Below are 19,761 nucleotides of genomic sequence, written 5' to 3'. Positions count from 1 at the left end.
AATCGACACAGAAGCATTATGTTTTTCTGTCTCTTTTGCATTCGCTTATATTTTTCGTCTATTTTTTTGCGAAAAAAAGTAATCAAATTTGAGTTTCCGCCAATCAATACATAAATTCATCGGAATGGCTCACTCAAAAAAAACGTCGGCAGGCAAAAAGACAAAAGCGCTAGTAAAAACAGCCGTTCTCATGCCAAACAAACCGCATTGCCAGCCTCTGGCACAGACCAAACACAAAATCAACAGCCGTCGGACATATCTAACGACACGAATATCCCGCTGCTTTCGTCGCCTACGTATGCAGATGTCGCTGCTTTGGCCATCGAGCGCCACCCTGCAGATGCGGCGCAACAAGCGGTAATGCAGAGCCCACTCTTCGCTTTGTGCTACATCTACTTCTAACTACGGCGCTATACCCAGCACCAGCAACATATCCGACAACTCGAACACAACCACCATATCTGGATTTCTACACCGAGCCGCCAGCCGCTTTTAGAGTCGCACCACATCCATGATTCCAACACGGGTGATATGAGCGGCACAACGCCGTGTACACGTTGTCAGCGAATAAATAGTCACGCGCATAGCAGCTCGGCAACGTCTTCACTGTCATCCAGCCTCACTCGGACAGAGGCCATTCTTGTTCCCAAGTTTGTTGCCGCACAGGTCGATGAAAACGAATTACGTAATATCGCGCATACGCAGGGCCCTAAGGTCGCGGCATTCTATGAGGCTCAAAATGAGCTGATCGCCGAGCTCCTCAGTGTTAACCAGCAGCATACCGATGACATCCTTGAGCTGCAGTCCGAGCAGCTACGGGCTAAGCAGCAGCAGGTGGACTTTGCCGTGCGCATCTCAGTCATTGTGAACGTGTTTGTTGTGCTGGCGCAGCTGTACGCCGCCATTTCATCGAGGTCCCTGGCACTGTTTGCAACGATGAGCGAGGCCATGATGGATCTCTTGTCCTCGATCATCTTGCTTCTGGCATCGATGGCCGCCCGCCGCAGCGACCGGTTTTCACTCTATCCCACTGGCCGCTTCAAGCTGGAGACCATTGGTGTAATTGTGTTCTCTGTGCTCATGGGAACTTTCTCAGTAGTGCTCTTGGTCGAGTCCGTTCGGGCGCTGATTGCTGCCGAGGGCGTTTCAAACCAGCTCTCGATTTACGATGCCATCTGCGTCATCGCCGCGCTGGTCGCCAAGATATTTCTGTACCTGTACTGCTACTCTCTGCGCGAATACCACGCCGCACACGTTCTGATGACTGACCACCGGAACGACGTTATCGTTAACGCCTTTGGCCTGGCTGTGGCCATTGCCAGCAAGCATATGATGCCCTGGATGGATCCGATGGGCTCGCTGATTATCGCGCTGATTATCCTAAAGTCCTGGGTCGAGGAAGCCTGGGATCAGATCAAGCTCATTGTTGGCATTCGCGCCGACCCGCATCTTCTGCAGGTGCTGACATTCACGGCTATCACCACGACCCGCGCATTGAAAAGGTCGACCGTGTTGTTGCTTATCATTCGGGCGCCAAGCTCTTTGTCGAAGTTGACATTGTCATGCCGCCGTGCACGCCGCTGGTAACAATCCACGATGTGGCTGAGTCGCTGCAGGAGAAGTATGAGCGCATGCCTGGTGTTGGCCGATGCCATGTCCATGTCGACTACGAGGTGACGCATCGCTCGGAGCACCAAAACGCTTCGGCATAGAACTTTCTGTATTGTGTAAAAAAATGCAAATACACTACTACCTAACCCTTTTAGTAACATTTGGATTTGCGGCGGATTTTCCATTTTCATATTATTTCCCTGGTTTTGCTTTTTAATTTAACACCGCACTACACATACGCATATATCATTGCCCCATTATTCTACGCATTGTTGCCTTTTCAAATGACCATCTTGCGCCTAATGTTTTTATTCAAGCATTTGAAACATACTTGTAATAGTGCATATGCCAAAATTTTATAGTATAATAGTCAAATGTATTTCTCTATGACGTAAACAATGTACTACTGCTTGTTACTCAGATCCCGCCACACGCAGTGGACATCGTCTGCTGATGTTGGCATATCCGTGTTTACTGCTCCTTGAGTGACCTTGCAGTCACTCACGGCAGCAACGGATGCGAGGCGCGTGCTCAAACTATGGAGTAAAAAAAGGTCGAGCTCGGAGAACCTGGTGCTTTTTGTGTATAGAAGCGAAAAAGATACTTTTCCCCGAGCAAAATGCCGAAGACCAGACCAGGCCAGACGAGGCGCGCAAATAAGAAAGCATTATTTTAATTCAATTTCCGGGGCTGAGTAGACTGTGCCCAGCTTCTCGCCTTGAAAAATCAGACTGGATCTTGTGAAGTACCCACTACTGGTGAACTCGCTCAGGGTTGGCCTGTGTGGCTGTTAAATTTTAACCACTTAAAAAGGGTTTTGTTGAGTATAAATAATTTCACAACGGAAAAATGCTGGCTGTTTCGCACCCACAGTCGGCGCGTAGCCGGTAAATTTTAGCCCATGGAAACCTCGCAGCGACTTCGGCACCGCAATCACCACCCTAATTGCATGAAAAAAACTGCAAATCTCCGCGTTAGATGGAAATTTTGTTATGATTTTCCTACATAAAATTTTTATGAGCCCGCAAGTTCAAAAAAGGAGCGTATTGAATTTCTGCCAAAGGATAAGCGTTGAGTTTTCAAAGCGTTCAAGTGTTAAAAAAACCCTACCTTATAATGATTTACATATATTTTCTAAGCGTTAGTTTTTTTGCCACTGGACCAAAATGCAAATAAAAAAACGTCTCAGCAGCATATATTTCGCCATCATCGATCCATGCTTAGTCGACCTTTCTTGGCACGTCCTCCCCGCCCCCAATATCCTTCGTCTTGAAAAGTACTTAAACTGAGATGGTGTGCCCACCACTTTTTCTTTACCAAGCCCAATATTAGGAACCATCTTTAGAACGCCCTTTGTTTTTATATTTATTCGCATCTAGCCACATTCTTTTTCCTTCTGATTATTTATACCTGCTTACACAGGACCTTTTCTATACTCTTTTCTTCTAATTATCTACTGCCCTTTCATTATTACACATCAACACAAACCGACTCCCACGATGTCTAACTGCTACGACGAAGAGGCCATGACCGAGGGCGCAAAGACGCAGAACTCCTCAAAGCAATATATTTCTGGGCCCACCTCCGAGGTCATTCTCAGCTGGGAAAACCTAAACTACGTGGTCAAGTCCAAAGTCGACAAAAAGGAGTCTCGCGCACCATTCTCCAAAGCATCACCGGCGCGGTCTGCGCAGGAGAGGCCATCGCACTTATTGGCTCCTCAGGCGCTGGCAAGACCACACTTCTCAACGCGCTTTCCGGCCGCATTGTCGGCGGCGAGCTCACAGGCAAGATTCTTTTCCGCGGTAACAAGCGCAATCCCGGCACGTTTAAGCGCCTGACAGCCTATGTTCAGCAAGACGACTGATGCATCCTTTGCTGACTGTCCATGAGACACTGTCGTATTCATCCAACTGCGCCTTCCAATACCAGCTACACTCCCGAGCAGAAGGCCGACGCGTTAATATAGTTATTCAGCAGTTGCGCCTGGAAAATGCAAGGAACACTCGCATTGGGGATGCTGCCACTCGTGGTGTTTCTGGTGGAGAGCGCAAGCGTGTCAGATCGGTACCGAGCTGCTGACCGACCCACGGCTGCTGTTCCTTGACGAGCCACGTCAGGCCTGGACAGAACTCGTCAGAGCTTGTGGTAGAGTTGGTCAAGAAAATATCTGTTGAGCAGCGCACTGCCACAATCATGACATTCACCAGCCCAGCGCGCGGATCTTCAATATCTTTGACAAGGTCATTTTGCTCTCCCAGGGACGGATCGTTTATTTTGGCCCGACGTCTTCGGCAATCGACTACTTTGCAAACATCGGTTTCCAGTGTCCCATGCACGAGAACCCCGCCGACTACTTTGTCGACCTGATGACCCTGGACTACCGCAGCGATGAAGCGCTGGCCAGCAGCAAAGAGCAGGTCAACCACCTTGTCGAGAAGTTTGAGGAGTACACTCGGCAGCAGGGTCTGTCCAGGGACAGTGGCGAGAAGAGCTTGAAGTGGTCAAGTCACTGACAGCAACATTGAGGCCTACCAGGATCCCGAAATTCCCCGGAACAACTGGTTCTACGAGTACAGCACGCTGGCTCGGCGCGACTGGATGAATGCCCTGAGGAACACACCCTTTATTGCTGGCCAAGGAACGCAGGCCATCTTCATGGCTCTGCTTATCGGATTTATCTTCTACTATCTTAAGGAGGACGCGCTCAGCATCAACAACCGTCTCGGCGCGCTGTTTATCATCTGCGTCAATGCCACGTTCCCGTTGTCATGCCCATGCTCACTTTGTATTATAAGGAGCGCGACATCATGGTGCGCGAGCGTTCGTCAGCGACATACCGCGTCACGTCCTTCTACACATCCAAGCTGACCACGTTTATCCCGATTTCGCTGATCGCCAACACGATTTTCTTCACGGGTGTTTACTTTATCAGCCGTCTGTCGATTGACGCGGACAAGTTCTTCATCGGCCTGGCCACGTTCTACAGTCTGATCATTGTTTCTATCACGTTCATGCTCCTGGTTGGCTCGGCCATCAAGTCCATTGAGTTCGGCTTTGTCGTGGCACCTATTGTTCTGACCATTCAGATTCTGTTTGGCGGTCTGTTTGCCAACCCAAAGACCATTACCACTGTTCTTCGCTGGATCCGTTGGGTCAACCCGGTTCAGTATGCTTTCAGTGCCTTCGCTCAGAACGAGTTGCGCGGCATGGAGTTTGTTTGCCAGGCAGGCGTCCAGTGCTACGAGAATGGCACACAGGTCATTGAGTCGTACGGTTTTGGTCGCTTCACCATCTGGCAGAACATTCTGCTTCTTCTGATGCTTGCCACAGCTGACATCATTATGGGATACTCCTTGCTTCGCTGGGCCGCCAAGCCCAGGTCTATCTGGCTATAAATATAACGCTTCAGTTTGCTAGAGTAAAATTACATTTACATATTTTCTATTAGATATTGATTTTTCAAAAGCTAAAAGTTTAAAAATATATACTCATCGATAACTCATTATTTATATTTCATCGCTTGTATATTTAAATTTGCTTTTGTGCCGAGACCACATGTATATTCGGGAGGCTTACATATATTGTCAGTAACACATGTATTGGAAAGATGGTGCTGGTCGGCATCATGACATAATTCACAAATAAATGGTTTAATAGCTCGGCGTGCCATTACTCGTTACTTGGAAAATATGTATTTAAAATTTTGTCGTTTGCGGTTACTACTGCAGTTACTGTGATTTATTTAGGAAATTATACATGGGCTGTGCCATGATATATTTCATTTGTCTGTATATAGGCTTTGGCACTATAGCTACAACTAGCCGTATACTGCTACGCCACATTCTGTCAACATATCAGGTTCTATCTTAAAATTAACATTGTGCACGGATAATATTTTTTCACTATAAATTTAATATTCTAAATATTCACAAACATTTAAGGCAATAACACATTCAATAGTATAGAGTGCTATAGTATTTCGGGGTGCTCCAATGTCAGTCATGTCAATGGCACCGCTCTCACAAGCGGCAGGGCGCTCACCAGATGCAATCATTCAACTTGAACAAAACGGCAGTATCTTTTTATACTGAAAAGCCAAATAGCGGTATTCTGACGCCAACGCCGTTAGACATGGCTTTCATTCCGCAGGCCGAAACCATTTTACAGTGGGAAAAGTTGACCTACGAGGTCGCCAAATGGTTAATAAAAGCACCGCCTACCGAGTCATCCTAAACGAAATAAACAGCGAGGTCAGAGCTGGGAGACAATTGCTATCATAGGGTCTTCGGGAGCCGGAAAAACCACTCTGCTAAATGCACTCTCTGGGCGTATTGTCGGGGGAGCTTGACCGCCGTGTTCTCTATCATGGCGCACAGTGCCATCTGAGCAGCTTCAGGCGGCTCACGGCCTATGTGCAGCAAGACGACATTATGGACCCGCTGCTGACTGTTGAAGAAACGCTAGACTATGCATCCAAATTGCGCCTGCCCAACTCCTTACATACAGCCAAGGACAAGCGCGATCGTGTTGCTAAGATAATAAAACAACTGCGGCTGGAAAGCGTCAGAAAGTCGCAGATTGGAGACATGGAAGTGCGCAGTGTCTCTGGCGGTGAGCGAAAGCGTGTGAGCATCGGGACTGAGCTTTTGACTAACCCCAGCCTTATTTTTTGGACGAGCCTACTCTGGATTATTAGACAGCAACTCCTCGCAGCTGGTCGTCGAGCTGGTTAAGCAGATTGTCAACGAGCGCCGCATAGCTGCCCTTATGACCATCCACCAGCCGAGCGCGCGGATTTTCAACTTGTTTGACAAGGTCATTTTGGTGTCGCAAGGTCATCTGGTATATTTTGGAAAACACAATGATGCTCTTTTAATTGGCTTGTATTTTACGTCGCCGGATATGCTTTGCTGCGTTGGAAGGCCAAGCCAAAGTACATTTGGGTGTAAAAAAATATTATTAACAATAGACAACCATGAATTTCCCGTTGTAATATTGTGCCCCCCTTGTTGTCTTTTAGGATCAAAGTATTTTACAATCCAAAAAGAACAATTGTCAATTTTTTTGTATTCAAACTTTTTTTGCGTTGGTGTGCTGTGCATTTCCATGTGCATCGGCTTAGCATGTCCGTGTTTATATATTTTTTGCTGCTGGTGCTGTGGCTGTAATAGTCATAATATTAGCAATTAATGGTATGGGAACAATCGACATTCAAAAGCTATTTTGATAGCAATTGCAAAATACACAATTAATACAGGCGCCAACATTGTGTGAATTGGTTTGTCAATGTGAAATTGACATTACTAGTGTTATTTATATTCCAAGCACTGCACTTGTGCTAGTGTAATGTAACTGAATATACCCTGATAGCCCAAGCAGAGCGCGCATTTTTGTCGTATTCTTTAGCATTTATTCCCCGGCCTCGCCTGTTTGTTTTCCTTCTCTCCCCCGTATACACCCTGTTTGACACAACACTTGCGGACACACTGCCCAACATTTATAAACCAAACATTTACTATATTTTTTGTCGCACTGCATTTTATTCAATTATTTAGTTATCCCCTTTTTTATTTAAAACACATTTAAACCTTGCTTTCTCGCTTGCCCACAAGAAAAAATAACATTAAACACATGTTTTTCTCCAGCGAATACGGCGACGACCACACCGCCAAGTCATCCATCTCTACCATAGATCTCGATGAGCCGTCGGCATCACAGACAGACGTGATTCTTAGCTGGAAGAACCTCGAATACAAAGTTAACTCCAAGGACGGACCCAAAAGCTCTGTAAAGAGCATTCTCAGAGGCATATCCGGTCAAGCGAAATCTGGAGAAGCCATTGCACTCATTGGCTCATCAGGTGCCGGCAAGACCACACTTCTCAACGCACTTTCCGGCCGCATTGTCGGCGGCGAACTCACAGGCAAGATTCTTTTCCGCGGTAACAAGCGCAATCCCGATACATTCAAGCGTCTGACAGCCTATGTTCAGCAAGACGATCTGATGCATTCTTTGCTGACTGTCCATGAGACACTGTCGTATGCGTCCAAGCTGCGCCTTCCCAATACCAACTACACTCCCGAGCAGAAGGCCGAACGCGTTAATATAGTTATTCAGCAGTTGCGCCTGGAAAATGCAAGGAACACTCGCATTGGGGATGCTGCCACTCGTGGTGTTTCTGGCGGAGAGCGCAAGCGTGTCAGCATCGGTACCGAGCTGCTGACCGACCCACAACTGCTGTTCCTTGACGAGCCCACGTCAGGCCTGGACAGCAACTCGTCAGAGCTTGTGGTAGAGTTGGTCAAAAAGATATCCGTAGAGCAAGGCATTGCTTCAATCATGACCATTCACCAGCCCAGCGCGCGGATCTTCAATATCTTTGACAAGGTCATTTTGATGTCTCAGGGGAGCATCGTCTATTTTGGCCCGACGTCTTCGGCAATCGATTACTTTGCGAGCATCGGTTTCCAGTGTCCCATGCACGAGAATCCCGCTGACTACTTTGTCGACCTGATGACCCTGGACTACCGCAGTGATGAGGCGCTGGGCAGGAGCAAGGAGCAGGTCGACATCATGGTGAAAAAATTCAGCGTGCACCTAAAACAGCTAGCGGTCAAAGACTCATCCCAGGCCAAGAACTTTTGGAACGGACACCTCAAAATCGACAGCAGCCTGCTCACAGAAGAGGTGGATACGACGCAAAATGGATGGTTCTACGAGTTCCGCGCATTGTATCGCCGCGACTGGACCAACATAGTCCGAAACACATACTATATTATCGGGCAGGTAATTCAGCCAATGTGGATGGGTATGTTCATCGGGTTCCTGTTCTACTATCTGGGCCACGACTCTGCCAGCATTCTAAACCGCCTGGGTATCCTGTACATTATTGTTGTCCAGGCAACGTTCCCTATTTTCATGCCTCAGATTGCTCTTCTTGTCACAGACCTGGTTATTGCCACGCGAGAGCAGGCATCGGCGTCATACCGACTGTCCACATACTACGTGTCCAAGGCCGCAACATATGCGCCCATCGCGCTCATCTGCAACACATTATTCTACGCCAGTGTCTACTTCATCAGTCGCCTGGACTTTAACGCCGGCAAGTTCTTCACCGGTCTGATTATATTCTACTGCCAAAATATTGTAACCATTGGTTTCATGTTTGTGTTCGCCGGGTCCATAAAATCCGTCGCCGTCATCTACCTTATATCCACAGCTGCTATCACAGTACAGATGCTTTACAGCGGGTTGTTTGTCAATTTCAAATCGATTACGGCGGCGCTCAGCTGGATCCGGTGGGTTAATCCGATTTTCTATGCGTTTTCTGCATTGGCGCAGAATGAAATGACCGGCATGGGGTTTACGTGCGCGGATGAATTGCAGTGCTTTGAGAGCGGGGACCAGGTTTGAGCTCGTACGATATGAATGTCATCAACATCTGGCAGAACGTCCTGTTGCTTTTGTTGGTCGGGGCAGGCTACTACATTGGCGGATACATTCTACTCATGTGGAAGGCCACGCCGAGGTACATTTGGCTGTGAAGATAAATCATATGTTAGGCTGTCTTTTTCATAGTCTATATTCAAATTAAATAATTATTACCATTTCCTCTCGTTCTTGTGAGCGAAAACCTTGACCAAATCCTTGCGGTCTGCGTCCATCATCTCGCGTAATTCGGACTGTACGAGCTCAGGATCGAGCAAGAACTTTTCCGCAGCAACAGCCACCGACGCAGCCATAAATCCTTCAACAACAGACTTCAGCCCTCACCGGTCTGCTTGAAATCCGGATAAGCATTAGCCTCGAGCATAAACGCGGTATAGTTCTCATCGACCAAAAAGTCAAATCCAAACTGCTCAATGCAATTACCCCAAGCCTGGAACGACGTCGACTCACTAGCCACAGCAGCGAAGGTGTCCTTCATGATACGGCAAATCTGATCAAAAACATGCTCCAGCTTGTCCTCGGGCAATTCGAGGTTCCAGAACAAATCCACCGCCTGTGCTTCGTCAAAGCCTGAGAGTTTGGCTTGCAGACAGGTGTTGGTGAGGTGCGCCCGCTGATCGTCAAGGTCGCTGGCAGATTGCGTATAGGGGCTGGGGGCAAAGAGGGCGAGCATTTGGCGGTAGACGTATACATTGAGGTCACCGGCTGCTAGGACGTAGGTGCGGATGTGGAATTTGCGGTTGTTGCGGGCGCTCAGAAGCAGGGGCCGGTTGATGTACCGCTGAATAACCCACTCGCGGATCTGCGACACGGCTTGGTGCGACGACAGCATGGATCCCATGTGCTGCTGCTCCGTGCCGTCATCCTCGTCATCGCTGTCCTCGCCATCGTCGTCGTCGCTGTCTTCGTCGTCGCTCGCAAACTCTCTCTCGAGTAGCTCCTCCAGGCGTTCCCGCGTATCAAACACGTAAATCCCAGCTCCACGGCCCGTCAACGAGGGCTTCAAGATAAACTGCTCACGCAACCGCGGATCCTCCACGCCCTCATTCGCCGCATCCCGTCCTCAACCTCATAGCATTCCATCATGGCCTCGTCCAAATAATCAATATCATCCAGCTCCACAATCCACGTCTCAGGCACGCCTGTTTTCAGGATCGATTCGGGATGCTTTGCCGTGTAGAGCTTGATGTTGAAGGCCATTTGCGCTTTGCGGATGAGCCCTTGCGGATGCAGTAGGCACTGGAGAACGTTGTGGTGGAGCGGTGCACGGTGTCCCAGTCGATATTTTCGTATTCGCGCCAGTGCATGAGCCGCGTGCCGGGGGTGCTAGTGCTGGGGGTGTACTCGGCGGCTGTCTGCGCCTTGATGAGGCGCCCGTACTTGGAGAACGCTGTTTGAAGAATGCCCTGCACGTAGGGCTCGTCCATCTCGACGATGACCGTTGCCGTTGGTACTTCGGAAGCCATGCCAATAGTTTTTCAAGGTATTCAAATTGGGTTTCAAAGAATTGAGAGAGCGACGGACAATGCCAAACAAAATTAAAGAAAGAAAAAGAAAAGAAAAGAAAACCGTCAAACATGGATATTATTGTGTGTGAGAAATAGGCGAGGTTTCAAAACATAAAAAATAATTTTCTGGGTCATTTGTCACTGAGTGCTCACAAATCCAGAGGATCTGCTAATCGCCTGATTGATCTACGACTCGCATCAGTCATGCTTCTTGCTCGTGCGGCGGACGAGCCGCCAGCCGGCGTGCTGCCCTCGGCATCCTCAAAGCTCCGGTCGGCCGAAGCGGACTCGACGCGGTAGATGTTCTCGCCATCAGACTTTTCGACAGTGTCTTTGGGCTCCAGACCGCCCAGCCGGCCAGTAGGCACATAGGGAGCAGCAGTAACCACAGTGTTCTTCCACCAGTTCGAGATCTTCTCGTAGTACCCGGGCTGTACACACGTGTCGTTGTGCTTTCCATTGGCAAACTCCTCCCACGTAACCTTCATGCTCTTCCCGTCCTGGTTGCGCGCAGCCAGCTCGTGCAGCTTGCGCATCTGCGGCGGCGGCACCAGGTCGTCTTGAAGACCAGAGAGGAAGAGCACAGGCACTGTGGTGATCTTGCGGATAGCCTGCTCCGAGTTCCACTTCTCGCTGGCTAGGAACGTCACGTACTTGAGGATGGGCAGAACGCTGGGCACCAGCTTGGCGATGGAAAGAAAGGTGTTCTCCAAGATGATTCCGGCAAACTCGGGCTCGTTGGCCGCCACAAGGTCGATGGCCACGGCGCCGCCCAGCGACTGCCCGTAGGCCACCAGCTTGGTGTTGGCCGTCAGCGGGTGCGAGCGGACAAACTCCAGCGCCGTCTGCGCATCGGTCTTAATACCAGCCTCCGACGGCTGGCCCTCGGAAAGCCCGTATCCGCGGTACGACAGCATAAACACATTGCACCCGAGCATCTCGTACATAAGCTTGGCAATCGGCAGTCTGTGGCCCATGTTTCCAGCGTTGGCGTGGAAGTACAGCAGTGTCGGTGCGTTTTTCGTCCTTCGTCAGTTGCGCGCTTAATCAGGTATCCCCGGATAAGCACCTTGTCGGGGTTTCGAGGCGGATGTCGTCAAAGTGCGGCATGCCGAACTGCGAGGGGAGGGATACGCGCTCGCGAGAGTGCGCTGGGAACGCTGCTGGGTAGACCATGTCGCGCTGGAAGAGCCAGACTGCGGACAGGCCGAACAGTGTCAGGCCGACGACCATTGCGGTCACATAGTAGCCGACGGTGGGCGCCAGTTTTAGTATAGATGCTACCGTTTCTTCTACGCCCCCGAGATAGTGGAAAATGGCGTATAACATGATGCCTCCTCGCCTGGTGTGCAAGCTTTTAGAAGAGGAATTAGAATGAAGAGAGCGAACCAAAAATAAAGTGGGAATAAATTAGACCAAAAGGGAAGAAAAGAGAAAAAGAGGAGGGGTAATAAAAAATGCGACTGGACAAACATCATTGTATGTTTGCGCCAAAGTCAATTCACGTGAATGTAAGCCGACAGCCCCCCTCCACACCCTTGTTTTGCTGTTACTGAGTTGCTGCCATCTCGCACATCGGCAACGCGGCTCGGACGGTTGTTTGGCGGGTGATTGGGAAAAATCAGATTGCATTACAGGCCACGGCTGATCTTGATCATATCTCTCAGTGAATAAAGCTGGCTGAACGCCACCTAGGAAAAAAAGAAAGAGAATAGGACGAATTGCAGCGAGGCGATCAATTTGTATAAACGAGAGGCGCTTCATACAAGCGCCCCTTTTCTCTCTCTCTCTCTCCTTCAGTCAACTTCTTTATTATATAATTTTTTCGTCGCACTTTTACATACACAGACAGACCATGGAGACAGTCATCATTACAACAAAAAAGAAGGAGGTCGTTCCTAAGGCTGCCGGGGAGTTCGTCGCCGGCACAATGGGCGGCTGGGCGCAAGTGGTCGTCGGCCATCCCTTCGACACAATCAAGGTGCGCATGCAGACACAGCCCAATCCGCCGGTTTACTCTGGTGGCATGGACTGCCTGCGGGCAACCATCAAGGGTGAGGGCATGGCAGGCCTGTACAAGGGTGTGACATCGCCGCTGGCCGGAATTGGCTTCTGCAACGCCGTGGTGTTTGCTGCCAACGGGTACTTTCTGCGCCTGCTGCAGTCCAACTCCTCAGGCCCACTGACGCTGAACCAGAAGGCGATGGCCGGTGGTCTTGCCGGAGGAGTCATGTCTTTCCTTAATTGCCCCGTTGAGCTGCTCAAGGTCAAGCTGCAGACCCAGTCTGCCATCGCCGCTGTAGCCGGCCACAAGCCGTACACTGGCGTGTTTAACTGTGGCGTGCGGACATTCCAGGAGCGCGGCCTGAAGGGACTGTACCGCGGCCTGGGAATCACGATCATGCGCGATATCCCAGCTTCTGGGGCTATTTTGGATGTATGAGGGCCTCAAGGCGGCGCTCGTGTACCGTCGTTTGGGCGTGGCTGACGGGTCAAAGAGCAACGGCGCGGAGCAATTCCTTGCCGGCGGCTTTGCTGGTATCGCGGCTTGGCTGACGGCATATCCGCAGGATGTTATCAAATCACGCATGCAGATGGATTACAAGTACAAGACAACGTCAGACGCGTTCAAGGCTCTATTGCACGAGTCCAAGGGCGGCAACTGGCGCATATTCTTCCGCGGATTTGGCCCGACCATCCTCAGAGCATTCCCCGCCAACGCTGCCACGTTTGTGATGTACGAGTGGACAATGAAGGCCTTGAGTAGCTAACCACAACCATACAAATTCAATGACATTTATAACCCAATGTTTAATCAATACACAAAAAAGCTCGGCTCTCCAGTGCGCGGATCAGAATCATGAAACGCAATCATGATTAACTGTTATTTGCTGGTGGGGGGTTTTGTTTGGTTTCGTCTAAAACACGCGCAGTAACTTTTTTTGCATTTAGAAAATAATTAAAGACGCGGTTACTGCTGACATTCTTGGCCCCATCGCCCGCGGCCTACAATACTGCCTCCGCGTCTTTTCTTACGAGGGGAATGAGGAATGGGCTTGCAATTAAGCCGCCCACGGCGGTTGCGCCCATCTTTGGAAGAGGATGAAATTTGCACAACCAGGTATGTATCTCGCCCACCGCAATCCGGGTCGCGTTGCTTCCTCTGTTGTCAAAAACCCATTTTCTTTTAATTAATAGCCACACAAAAGTACCCAATAATATTTTTAGTATCAAAATGAGCTATTCGACAGTCAGTCTGGCCGGAAGCACAACCTCTTCGACACCCACGCTTCACTTGGACAGGCTGCGGGCGCACCACACGCAGGCACTAGTAAACATCGTGAGCAACATGTTGTATCCAGCCGCAATCGACACGCACGCACTGACAAAATCGCTCGTTAATCTCCGCCGGCACCTCGAATCGCCCCTCAGCTGTGCCCACAGTCACCCGGCCACAGACACAAACGCAGCTGAGGTTCTCGAGCACATCCTGCTCTGCTGGGTATGCTCGCTAGCCTCCCAGACTGACGCCCAAAACTACAACTTTGGAACCATAGTCGCCACAGCCGACGGCCTCTTCGACAAGTACGCCGTGATACCAGCGTTAGCGGTATCCGAAGCCATCCAATGCACGTCCTACTGGCTACCATGAGCGTCGGCATTGCCACAGTGGCAAAGACATCGATTCCTGCTAGCTTGGCTCTGGTGTTGGGATTTGCTGAGGACCACGGCACGTTTACGAATGCCTTTCGTGCATTGACTAAACTGTGCACCAAACATTCGGTTAGGTGCGTAAAGGCCGGCGGCAGGTGGGAGTCTGATAATGGGATTTACGCCGTTATGGATGCATTCACGCGAGCCAAATCCGCCCTCGGATTGCGCAACCGCTTTGACTCAATGGCCAACGCCGCGTTTATTTTTGCCTCTGAAATGGCATCCACAGGTGCCTACATGCCCTCGCCCTCCTCCCCGAGCAGCGAGTGCCATCGCAGCACAACCAGTCTGAGCAACGCGAGCTCCCAGGGTTCAATAGGTTCGATGAGCTCTCTGGGCTCGCTGGATAGATCCTCGCAAATGTTTGGCGTCCATGCTGAACGGGTTGTGACTAGTGCGTTGGCTTTGGTTAATGCGTTGATTGATGCCCATGGTGATGTGGGATCGAGGCTAAGGTTGCGCGAGGAGTTGCTTGATACAGCGCTTTATAAGTGCTTGAAGTTGGTGGAAGAGCCTGAGTTTGAGCATACCAAGGCGTATGTTGAGTTCAGGCGGTTTGGACGTGCGTATTCTAGCGATATCAATGAGTGCAACCCGCTGGCGCCTGGCAAATAATGCGGGTTCTTTATTTGAAAAGTTTGATGCTTTTATTAATGCAAATATTAACTTTAATTCCTATATAAAAAATCCTTTTAAAAATGTGTGTGCTCACAGGCATTGTCAATGCTCAATTAAATGCCTCTGTTGGCGATAATGTATTGTTTTCTAGTTTAATAAATGATTGATACTCAGCTTCTCCGAATCCGATGCGTCCTTGGAGTTACTGTTGGGGCACGAGTCGTTCAGCGGCATGACAGTCGACGCTGGAGACAACGAGTAGGGAGACCGGCGGTACAGGGATGCCGATAATGAAGAAGCCTGAGGCAGCGAATTATCAGATCCCAACCCACCGCGACCCCCCTGATTCTGGCCCTGAGTCTGGGACCTGGCTGTCGAGCGCGCACAAAGAATCGTTGCGCCAAACAAATTGTGAGAATTTGCATACGTCGCTGTCGACAAACCGGCGCTATCCATCGGAGGCGGGCTATTAGAACCGCTGTCCCACATGTTTGCCGATGATACCCGTGAATCTTGCGAAATGTCCGAGCGCACAGTACCAGAATCGTACCTTTTCAACGCTATGCGACTGTAGTAGCGGCCACCAGACTGTAGTCCGTGCGGCATTACGGAAGAAAGGGAGGGAGAATTGGGGGCAGATCCATCCGTGAGTCAGAAAAATGACCACGGGGAATCGGAGACGACATATACTTGGGCTCAACGGCCGGCATGGTGGTGGAGATTGGCGAGTTCATGGAACTTTGGAAGTAAGGCGACGACGACTGTATTGCTGGGCTCACATACTGGATGTTATCCCGATCGTAAACCAAGTACGGGCTGCGGTTGCTGTTTGTTGACTGACGATAAGACTGGGACGCCACCGATAGGACCTTGTTAGCACCAACCGACTTGGATATATTTGGCAGCAGCAAAGCGGATGATTCAGAGGATGTGGCCGAATGCGAGGTCTTTGTCTTTTTGCGCACGTGGCGGCTTTGCTCACTGCTGCTCGGCACTACAGCTGTTCCTGGCACCTCCATAGCTGTCATTATAGCTGAAGTTTCCGACGCAACAGCTTCCTCCAGCCGCTTCCTGGTATTTGGATCCATCAGCTCCACATCTACCGTCCAGTAACTGCCCTTCCCGCGCAGTCTTGAGGTTTGACTTGGTGATAATTGATGCCGAGGGATGCGCTGGAAACACTGGTTGAGACTCAGATTATGCCTGATTGTATTCTGCCATCCGACATCTGGGCCCTGGCATATCTGCGGGTACATTCGGTTGATGCTGTCATATATCTCCCGCAAAGTTAGCTGCTTTGTGGTGGAAATTATGATGGCTTGCGCTATTAGTGCTGTGTATGAATATGGTGGGCGTCTTCTCCGCTTTAAAAGACCTGGCCCCGTGCCAATGGATGCATGGGAGGGGGTGTCGCGGCTGATTTGATGGTTGCTTGGAAATAACTTGTAATTGTTCATTTGTTAATATCAATCAATATAGCGGGGTGTTTTTCAGTAGGGTGGGGAGGAAATATATACACAATTCGTGTAGAATATAACAATTATTTGGAGACAAACAAGGAAAGGAAGAAGAGTAGCAGGGATAAGGGAGGAGTAACAAAGAATAATAAATTATTTATTATTTATTATTTAACAAACGCTTCATATGAAATATGTGTGCGACATGCCCGCCTTTTGTATAGCAACGCTGGATTCAACAAACTATCCAGAGGCAATGCTGTTTGAAAATATTGTCGTGTAATTATCCAATTGTTTTTACAAAACGATGCGGGTCTAGTAACGTTTGTTACATAATGTTTTGGTATTCTAAAACGCACTCTTGATTGAAAAAATGACCCTGAATTTAACACAACATTTGTCTCATTTATTTTTTCAAAGCAACTTTACAAGCACTCTTGCGTTGTATATTTTTATTGCAAACATCAGGTTGTGATGCTGAGAATGCAAAAATATTGATCAGCTGAAACTAGTAGTAATTCTAAAAAACTACTGAATAAAAAGGCATTTACACGCAGGACCGTTCAATACAATATGTAAACATAAAATATATCGGAATTTTTTATACTACTTTAATTTAAAAATCAAAACAGACAGTACCTGTGTACGCATTTTTAAACGCTACTGCTCGGGCCCACGCTTTAATGATTCCCTTTAATCAAAGAGTTAAAATATTAATGTCGCCATCGTTTTCAATTCTAAGGTAGAGAAAAAATATCTTTGTCGATTTTAACTTTTTTATTCAGGTTACCGTGTGTGGATAAAAATGTATTAGATTCATCGTTATCAAATTTAGTAAACTCCTACCAACTGTTACCAGCCAGCTAATAAATTTGTTTGCAAGTCTATGGCAAAAAAGGCTTGAGCTAGTTAAGTGAAAAATAGTAAATTGAAGTTATTTTTTAAAACCCTGCAAATCTTGACAAGCATAACTTTAGCAGCTTAACAAGTTTCTGCTCATATATTTTAATAAATTCAATGTTCAGAACAAGCGAATTAAGCGGTTAAAAGCCGTTTCAGCTCGCTTAGCTCAGTCGGTTAGAGCGACGTGCTAATAACGCGTAGGTCACAGGTTCGACCCCTGTAGTGAGCAATTACTTTTGTCATTTTGATTTCTGTACTTTTTTGCCATCTTCCGAGATTTCGCTGCTTTTCATAACTAAAAGTTTCAAACCCGCAAAGTTGTATTTTTGCATGTATAGTGAATTTTAATTGTTTATTGAATTGGTATGTAATCAGACAGATATCTGACAAACTCTGCAAGTAATTCAACTCGAAAGAAATCCAAAAAAGTTTTAATGGTAGTTTATTGATTATTGGTTGTATAACAAATAAAATATTTCTTTACTATTCAGTGATTTGAATCGTATGATTTATCTTTAGAAATATAAAATAAAAACTGGGCCATTTTTACACAACCTTTTTTAGCAAAAATTAAAGTATAAAAGGCGTTTACATTTGCACTTAAAAACACTTTAATATTATCTGCACACACATTGAATTACAATTCATTACATATTTACAAAACCCACTACATCGAAAAATGACCACCTTCACTACTCTTTTTGGATCTGCTGTTGTTGCCGTGCTGGCCGCTATCTCACTGGCCGCGGCCAATGCCAACCCTCTTCCGCATGCATCGGCGCCTAACAATGCTAATGATGCGCTTGTTAAGCGCAGCGCTTGTGGCGGTGGATGTGGTGGATGTGGCGGAATTGGTGGCTGGGGTGGTGTTGGTCCTGGCGTCGGCGTTGGCGTCGGCGTTGGCATTGGTGGCTGGGGGGTGTTGGTGGATGCGGTGGTTGCGGTGGCTGGGGCGGGTGCGGCGGGTGCGGCACTGGTTTCTGGCGCTAAATGCTCCAAAGCCGCGCTGTTTTTTTTGAATAATCAACACAGCCTGCAAAGAAAATACAAACGCTGCAGCAAATAATTATTGTCCATGAGCAAGAGCACAAAAAACGCTCAAATATTTTTAGTGCCAAATATCAATGTTTTCTCAGTTTTTTATAAAAAATGCTTTGGCAATTTTTGAAGGCAAATAAAATATATATTAAACAGAGCGATACCATTTCTAGAAAATAACGTTTTTACATTACAAAACAACCAACAGACTCAAGATACCCCCGGCTATTATTTGCTTAATTTTAAACATGTAGCTCACAGCCGTATTTTTGTATGTGCAGTATGTTTCTTTACTTGCCAGCCAAAATATTCATAATCAAAAACTATACCCAAAACAAGACATTCCTATTCCCAAAAAATGTATTAGCAATGATATGTACTGACTGGACATTATTAGTTTCAGAGAAATCACCGAAAATAGCTCAGCGGTAGAGCGGGAGACTGTAGTTGCGTTACAAGCCTAGCTTGTATTAAGTTGTTATCTCTAGGTCCCTGGTTCAAATCCGGGTTTTCGGACTTTTTGTGGTATTCTTTTTTGCTGATGATTTGGGGGCAGCGTTGTGATTATGACGCTCGCGCTGCTTCTACATTTTTATTTGGTATAAAAATCTTGATTGTGCTGAGCGCCTTTATTTTTTTACAAGCATTTGACAATTAGCTATGGCTGTGCTTTGAATACAGCCAAACCGCTTTCATTTTGCGATTTGTTCAAATGAAAAAGGGTCTCTTGATCTTTTCATAACACACAAGTGTTCACCGCTTTTTGTATTTGATAGTGCTAATACTGCACAGTCACAGAAGCTTTTGCAAAATTTCAACACGCAGCGAGTTGCTGTGGTGCTTTGCGTAGTTGACATTACACATGAAAATTTATTTGTGTGAGCTGTGCAGCGGCAAAAAAACCAAACATAAAATTTAAAGTTGCCGAACCTGCTTGCTTGAGATTGACCAGATGCAGAGTAAAAAAGAAAGAGCGCCAAAAAACAAAAGCCTTGCCGCTTTAGAATAGTGGCAAAAAGTATGTTCCGCAACGGGGAATTGAACCCCGGCCACGACGGTGAGAGCGTCGGATCCTAGCCACTAGACCATTGCGGATTAACCGAATTTGTCAAGATTAATTTGACTTGCTGAACTGTTCTATTTAAAAAATACATATTGTGTAATAAAATAGAGGTTTAAATAAACTTTATTCGTTGCTATTAACTAATTGCATATCTTCAATGACTGCTCTCAGATTTGTTTGGTTTAAAAGATAAACTAAGCACTCATTGTTGGTTTTGCTGATAAAGGTGTCCCCTAATTATGTACGCTTGCCATTAAATAGTTTGCTGAGTGTATTGCCTGATAAACGTGGATGATTTCGAGTGTGGCAAGGTGCGATGTGGCACTGTTGTCGAGATCACACCAAACAATATCTTTTGATTGCCCGCCTCTGGAGCCACATTTACATCTAGATCTCG

At 47.7% G+C, this 19,761-nt stretch overlaps 8 protein-coding genes and 3 non-coding genes across 11 annotated transcripts; 8 read left to right on the top strand and 3 right to left on the bottom strand.

Annotated features, from left to right (window-relative positions):
* The first annotated feature begins 50 nt into the window (after positions 1 to 50).
* BX661DRAFT_177296 (uncharacterized protein) lies at positions 51 to 1,902 on the top strand. Its single transcript, XM_051534598.1, has 2 exons — positions 51 to 1,458; positions 1,503 to 1,902. Exons 1-2 carry the CDS (start codon positions 532 to 534, stop codon positions 1,710 to 1,712), a joined length of 1,137 nt encoding a protein of 378 aa, XP_051394045.1. The 5' UTR covers positions 51 to 531; the 3' UTR covers positions 1,713 to 1,902.
* A 749-nt stretch (positions 1,903 to 2,651) lies between these two features.
* Positions 2,652 to 5,116, top strand: BX661DRAFT_177294 (ABC-2 type transporter-domain-containing protein). Its single transcript, XM_051534597.1, is given in 6 exon segments — positions 2,652 to 3,259; positions 3,283 to 3,438; positions 3,471 to 3,678; positions 3,822 to 4,114; positions 4,131 to 4,359; positions 4,410 to 5,116. 6 exon segments carry the CDS (start codon positions 3,111 to 3,113, stop codon positions 5,007 to 5,009), a joined length of 1,635 nt encoding a protein of 544 aa, XP_051394044.1. The 5' UTR covers positions 2,652 to 3,110; the 3' UTR covers positions 5,010 to 5,116.
* Positions 5,117 to 7,017: 1,901 nt separating this feature from the next.
* BX661DRAFT_63739 (P-loop containing nucleoside triphosphate hydrolase protein) lies at positions 7,018 to 9,399 on the top strand. Its single transcript, XM_051539353.1, has one exon. The coding sequence runs from the start codon at positions 7,246 to 7,248 to the stop codon at positions 9,025 to 9,027; it is 1,782 nt and encodes a 593-aa protein (XP_051394043.1). The 5' UTR covers positions 7,018 to 7,245; the 3' UTR covers positions 9,028 to 9,399.
* Positions 9,400 to 10,627: 1,228 nt separating this feature from the next.
* On the bottom strand, positions 10,628 to 11,992 carry BX661DRAFT_177292 (Alpha/Beta hydrolase protein). The gene is given in 3 exon segments (XM_051534596.1): positions 10,628 to 10,785; positions 10,800 to 11,597; positions 11,641 to 11,992. 3 exon segments carry the CDS (start codon positions 11,898 to 11,900, stop codon positions 10,770 to 10,772), a joined length of 1,074 nt encoding a protein of 357 aa, XP_051394042.1. The 5' UTR covers positions 11,901 to 11,992; the 3' UTR covers positions 10,628 to 10,769.
* A 373-nt stretch (positions 11,993 to 12,365) lies between these two features.
* Positions 12,366 to 13,768, top strand: BX661DRAFT_177291 (mitochondrial carrier domain-containing protein). The gene is made up of 2 exons (XM_051534595.1): positions 12,366 to 12,912; positions 12,989 to 13,768. The coding sequence occupies exons 1-2, from the start codon at positions 12,427 to 12,429 to the stop codon at positions 13,340 to 13,342; spliced, it is 840 nt and encodes a 279-aa protein (XP_051394041.1). The 5' UTR covers positions 12,366 to 12,426; the 3' UTR covers positions 13,343 to 13,768.
* On the top strand, positions 13,743 to 14,904 carry BX661DRAFT_177290 (uncharacterized protein). Its single transcript, XM_051534594.1, has 2 exons — positions 13,743 to 14,204; positions 14,225 to 14,904. The coding sequence occupies exons 1-2, from the start codon at positions 13,807 to 13,809 to the stop codon at positions 14,898 to 14,900; spliced, it is 1,074 nt and encodes a 357-aa protein (XP_051394040.1). The 5' UTR covers positions 13,743 to 13,806; the 3' UTR covers positions 14,901 to 14,904.
* Positions 14,905 to 15,967: 1,063 nt separating this feature from the next.
* On the bottom strand, positions 15,968 to 16,258 carry BX661DRAFT_137404 (fork head domain-containing protein; the record flags this gene model as incomplete). The annotated part of the gene is made up of 1 exon (XM_051532695.1): positions 15,968 to 16,258. A coding segment is annotated over one exon (291 nt), but the record flags the coding sequence as incomplete, so codon positions are not given.
* Positions 16,259 to 17,418: 1,160 nt separating this feature from the next.
* Positions 17,419 to 17,492, top strand: BX661DRAFT_t23. The gene has a single exon. It is a non-coding gene; the product is annotated as a tRNA-Ile (tRNA).
* Positions 17,493 to 17,942: 450 nt separating this feature from the next.
* BX661DRAFT_196170 (uncharacterized protein) lies at positions 17,943 to 19,378 on the top strand (the record flags this gene model as incomplete). The annotated part of the gene is made up of 2 exons (XM_051538029.1): positions 17,943 to 18,271; positions 19,366 to 19,378. The coding sequence occupies 2 exons, from the start codon at positions 17,943 to 17,945 to the stop codon at positions 19,376 to 19,378; spliced, it is 342 nt and encodes a 113-aa protein (XP_051394038.1).
* On the top strand, positions 18,713 to 18,817 carry BX661DRAFT_t24. The gene has a single exon. It is a non-coding gene; the product is annotated as a tRNA-Tyr (tRNA).
* Positions 19,325 to 19,396, bottom strand: BX661DRAFT_t10. The gene has a single exon. It is a non-coding gene; the product is annotated as a tRNA-Glu (tRNA).
* Positions 19,397 to 19,761: the final 365 nt, after the last annotated feature.

This window comes from Kickxella alabastrina (genome assembly GCF_025024165.1).
Source record: "Kickxella alabastrina strain RSA 675 chromosome Unknown BX661scaffold_3, whole genome shotgun sequence".
NCBI classification, from domain to species: domain Eukaryota; kingdom Fungi; phylum Kickxellomycota; class Kickxellomycetes; order Kickxellales; family Kickxellaceae; genus Kickxella; species Kickxella alabastrina.
Note: the sequence above shows the minus strand (reverse complement) of the source record. Positions and strands in the feature narration are given on the sequence as shown.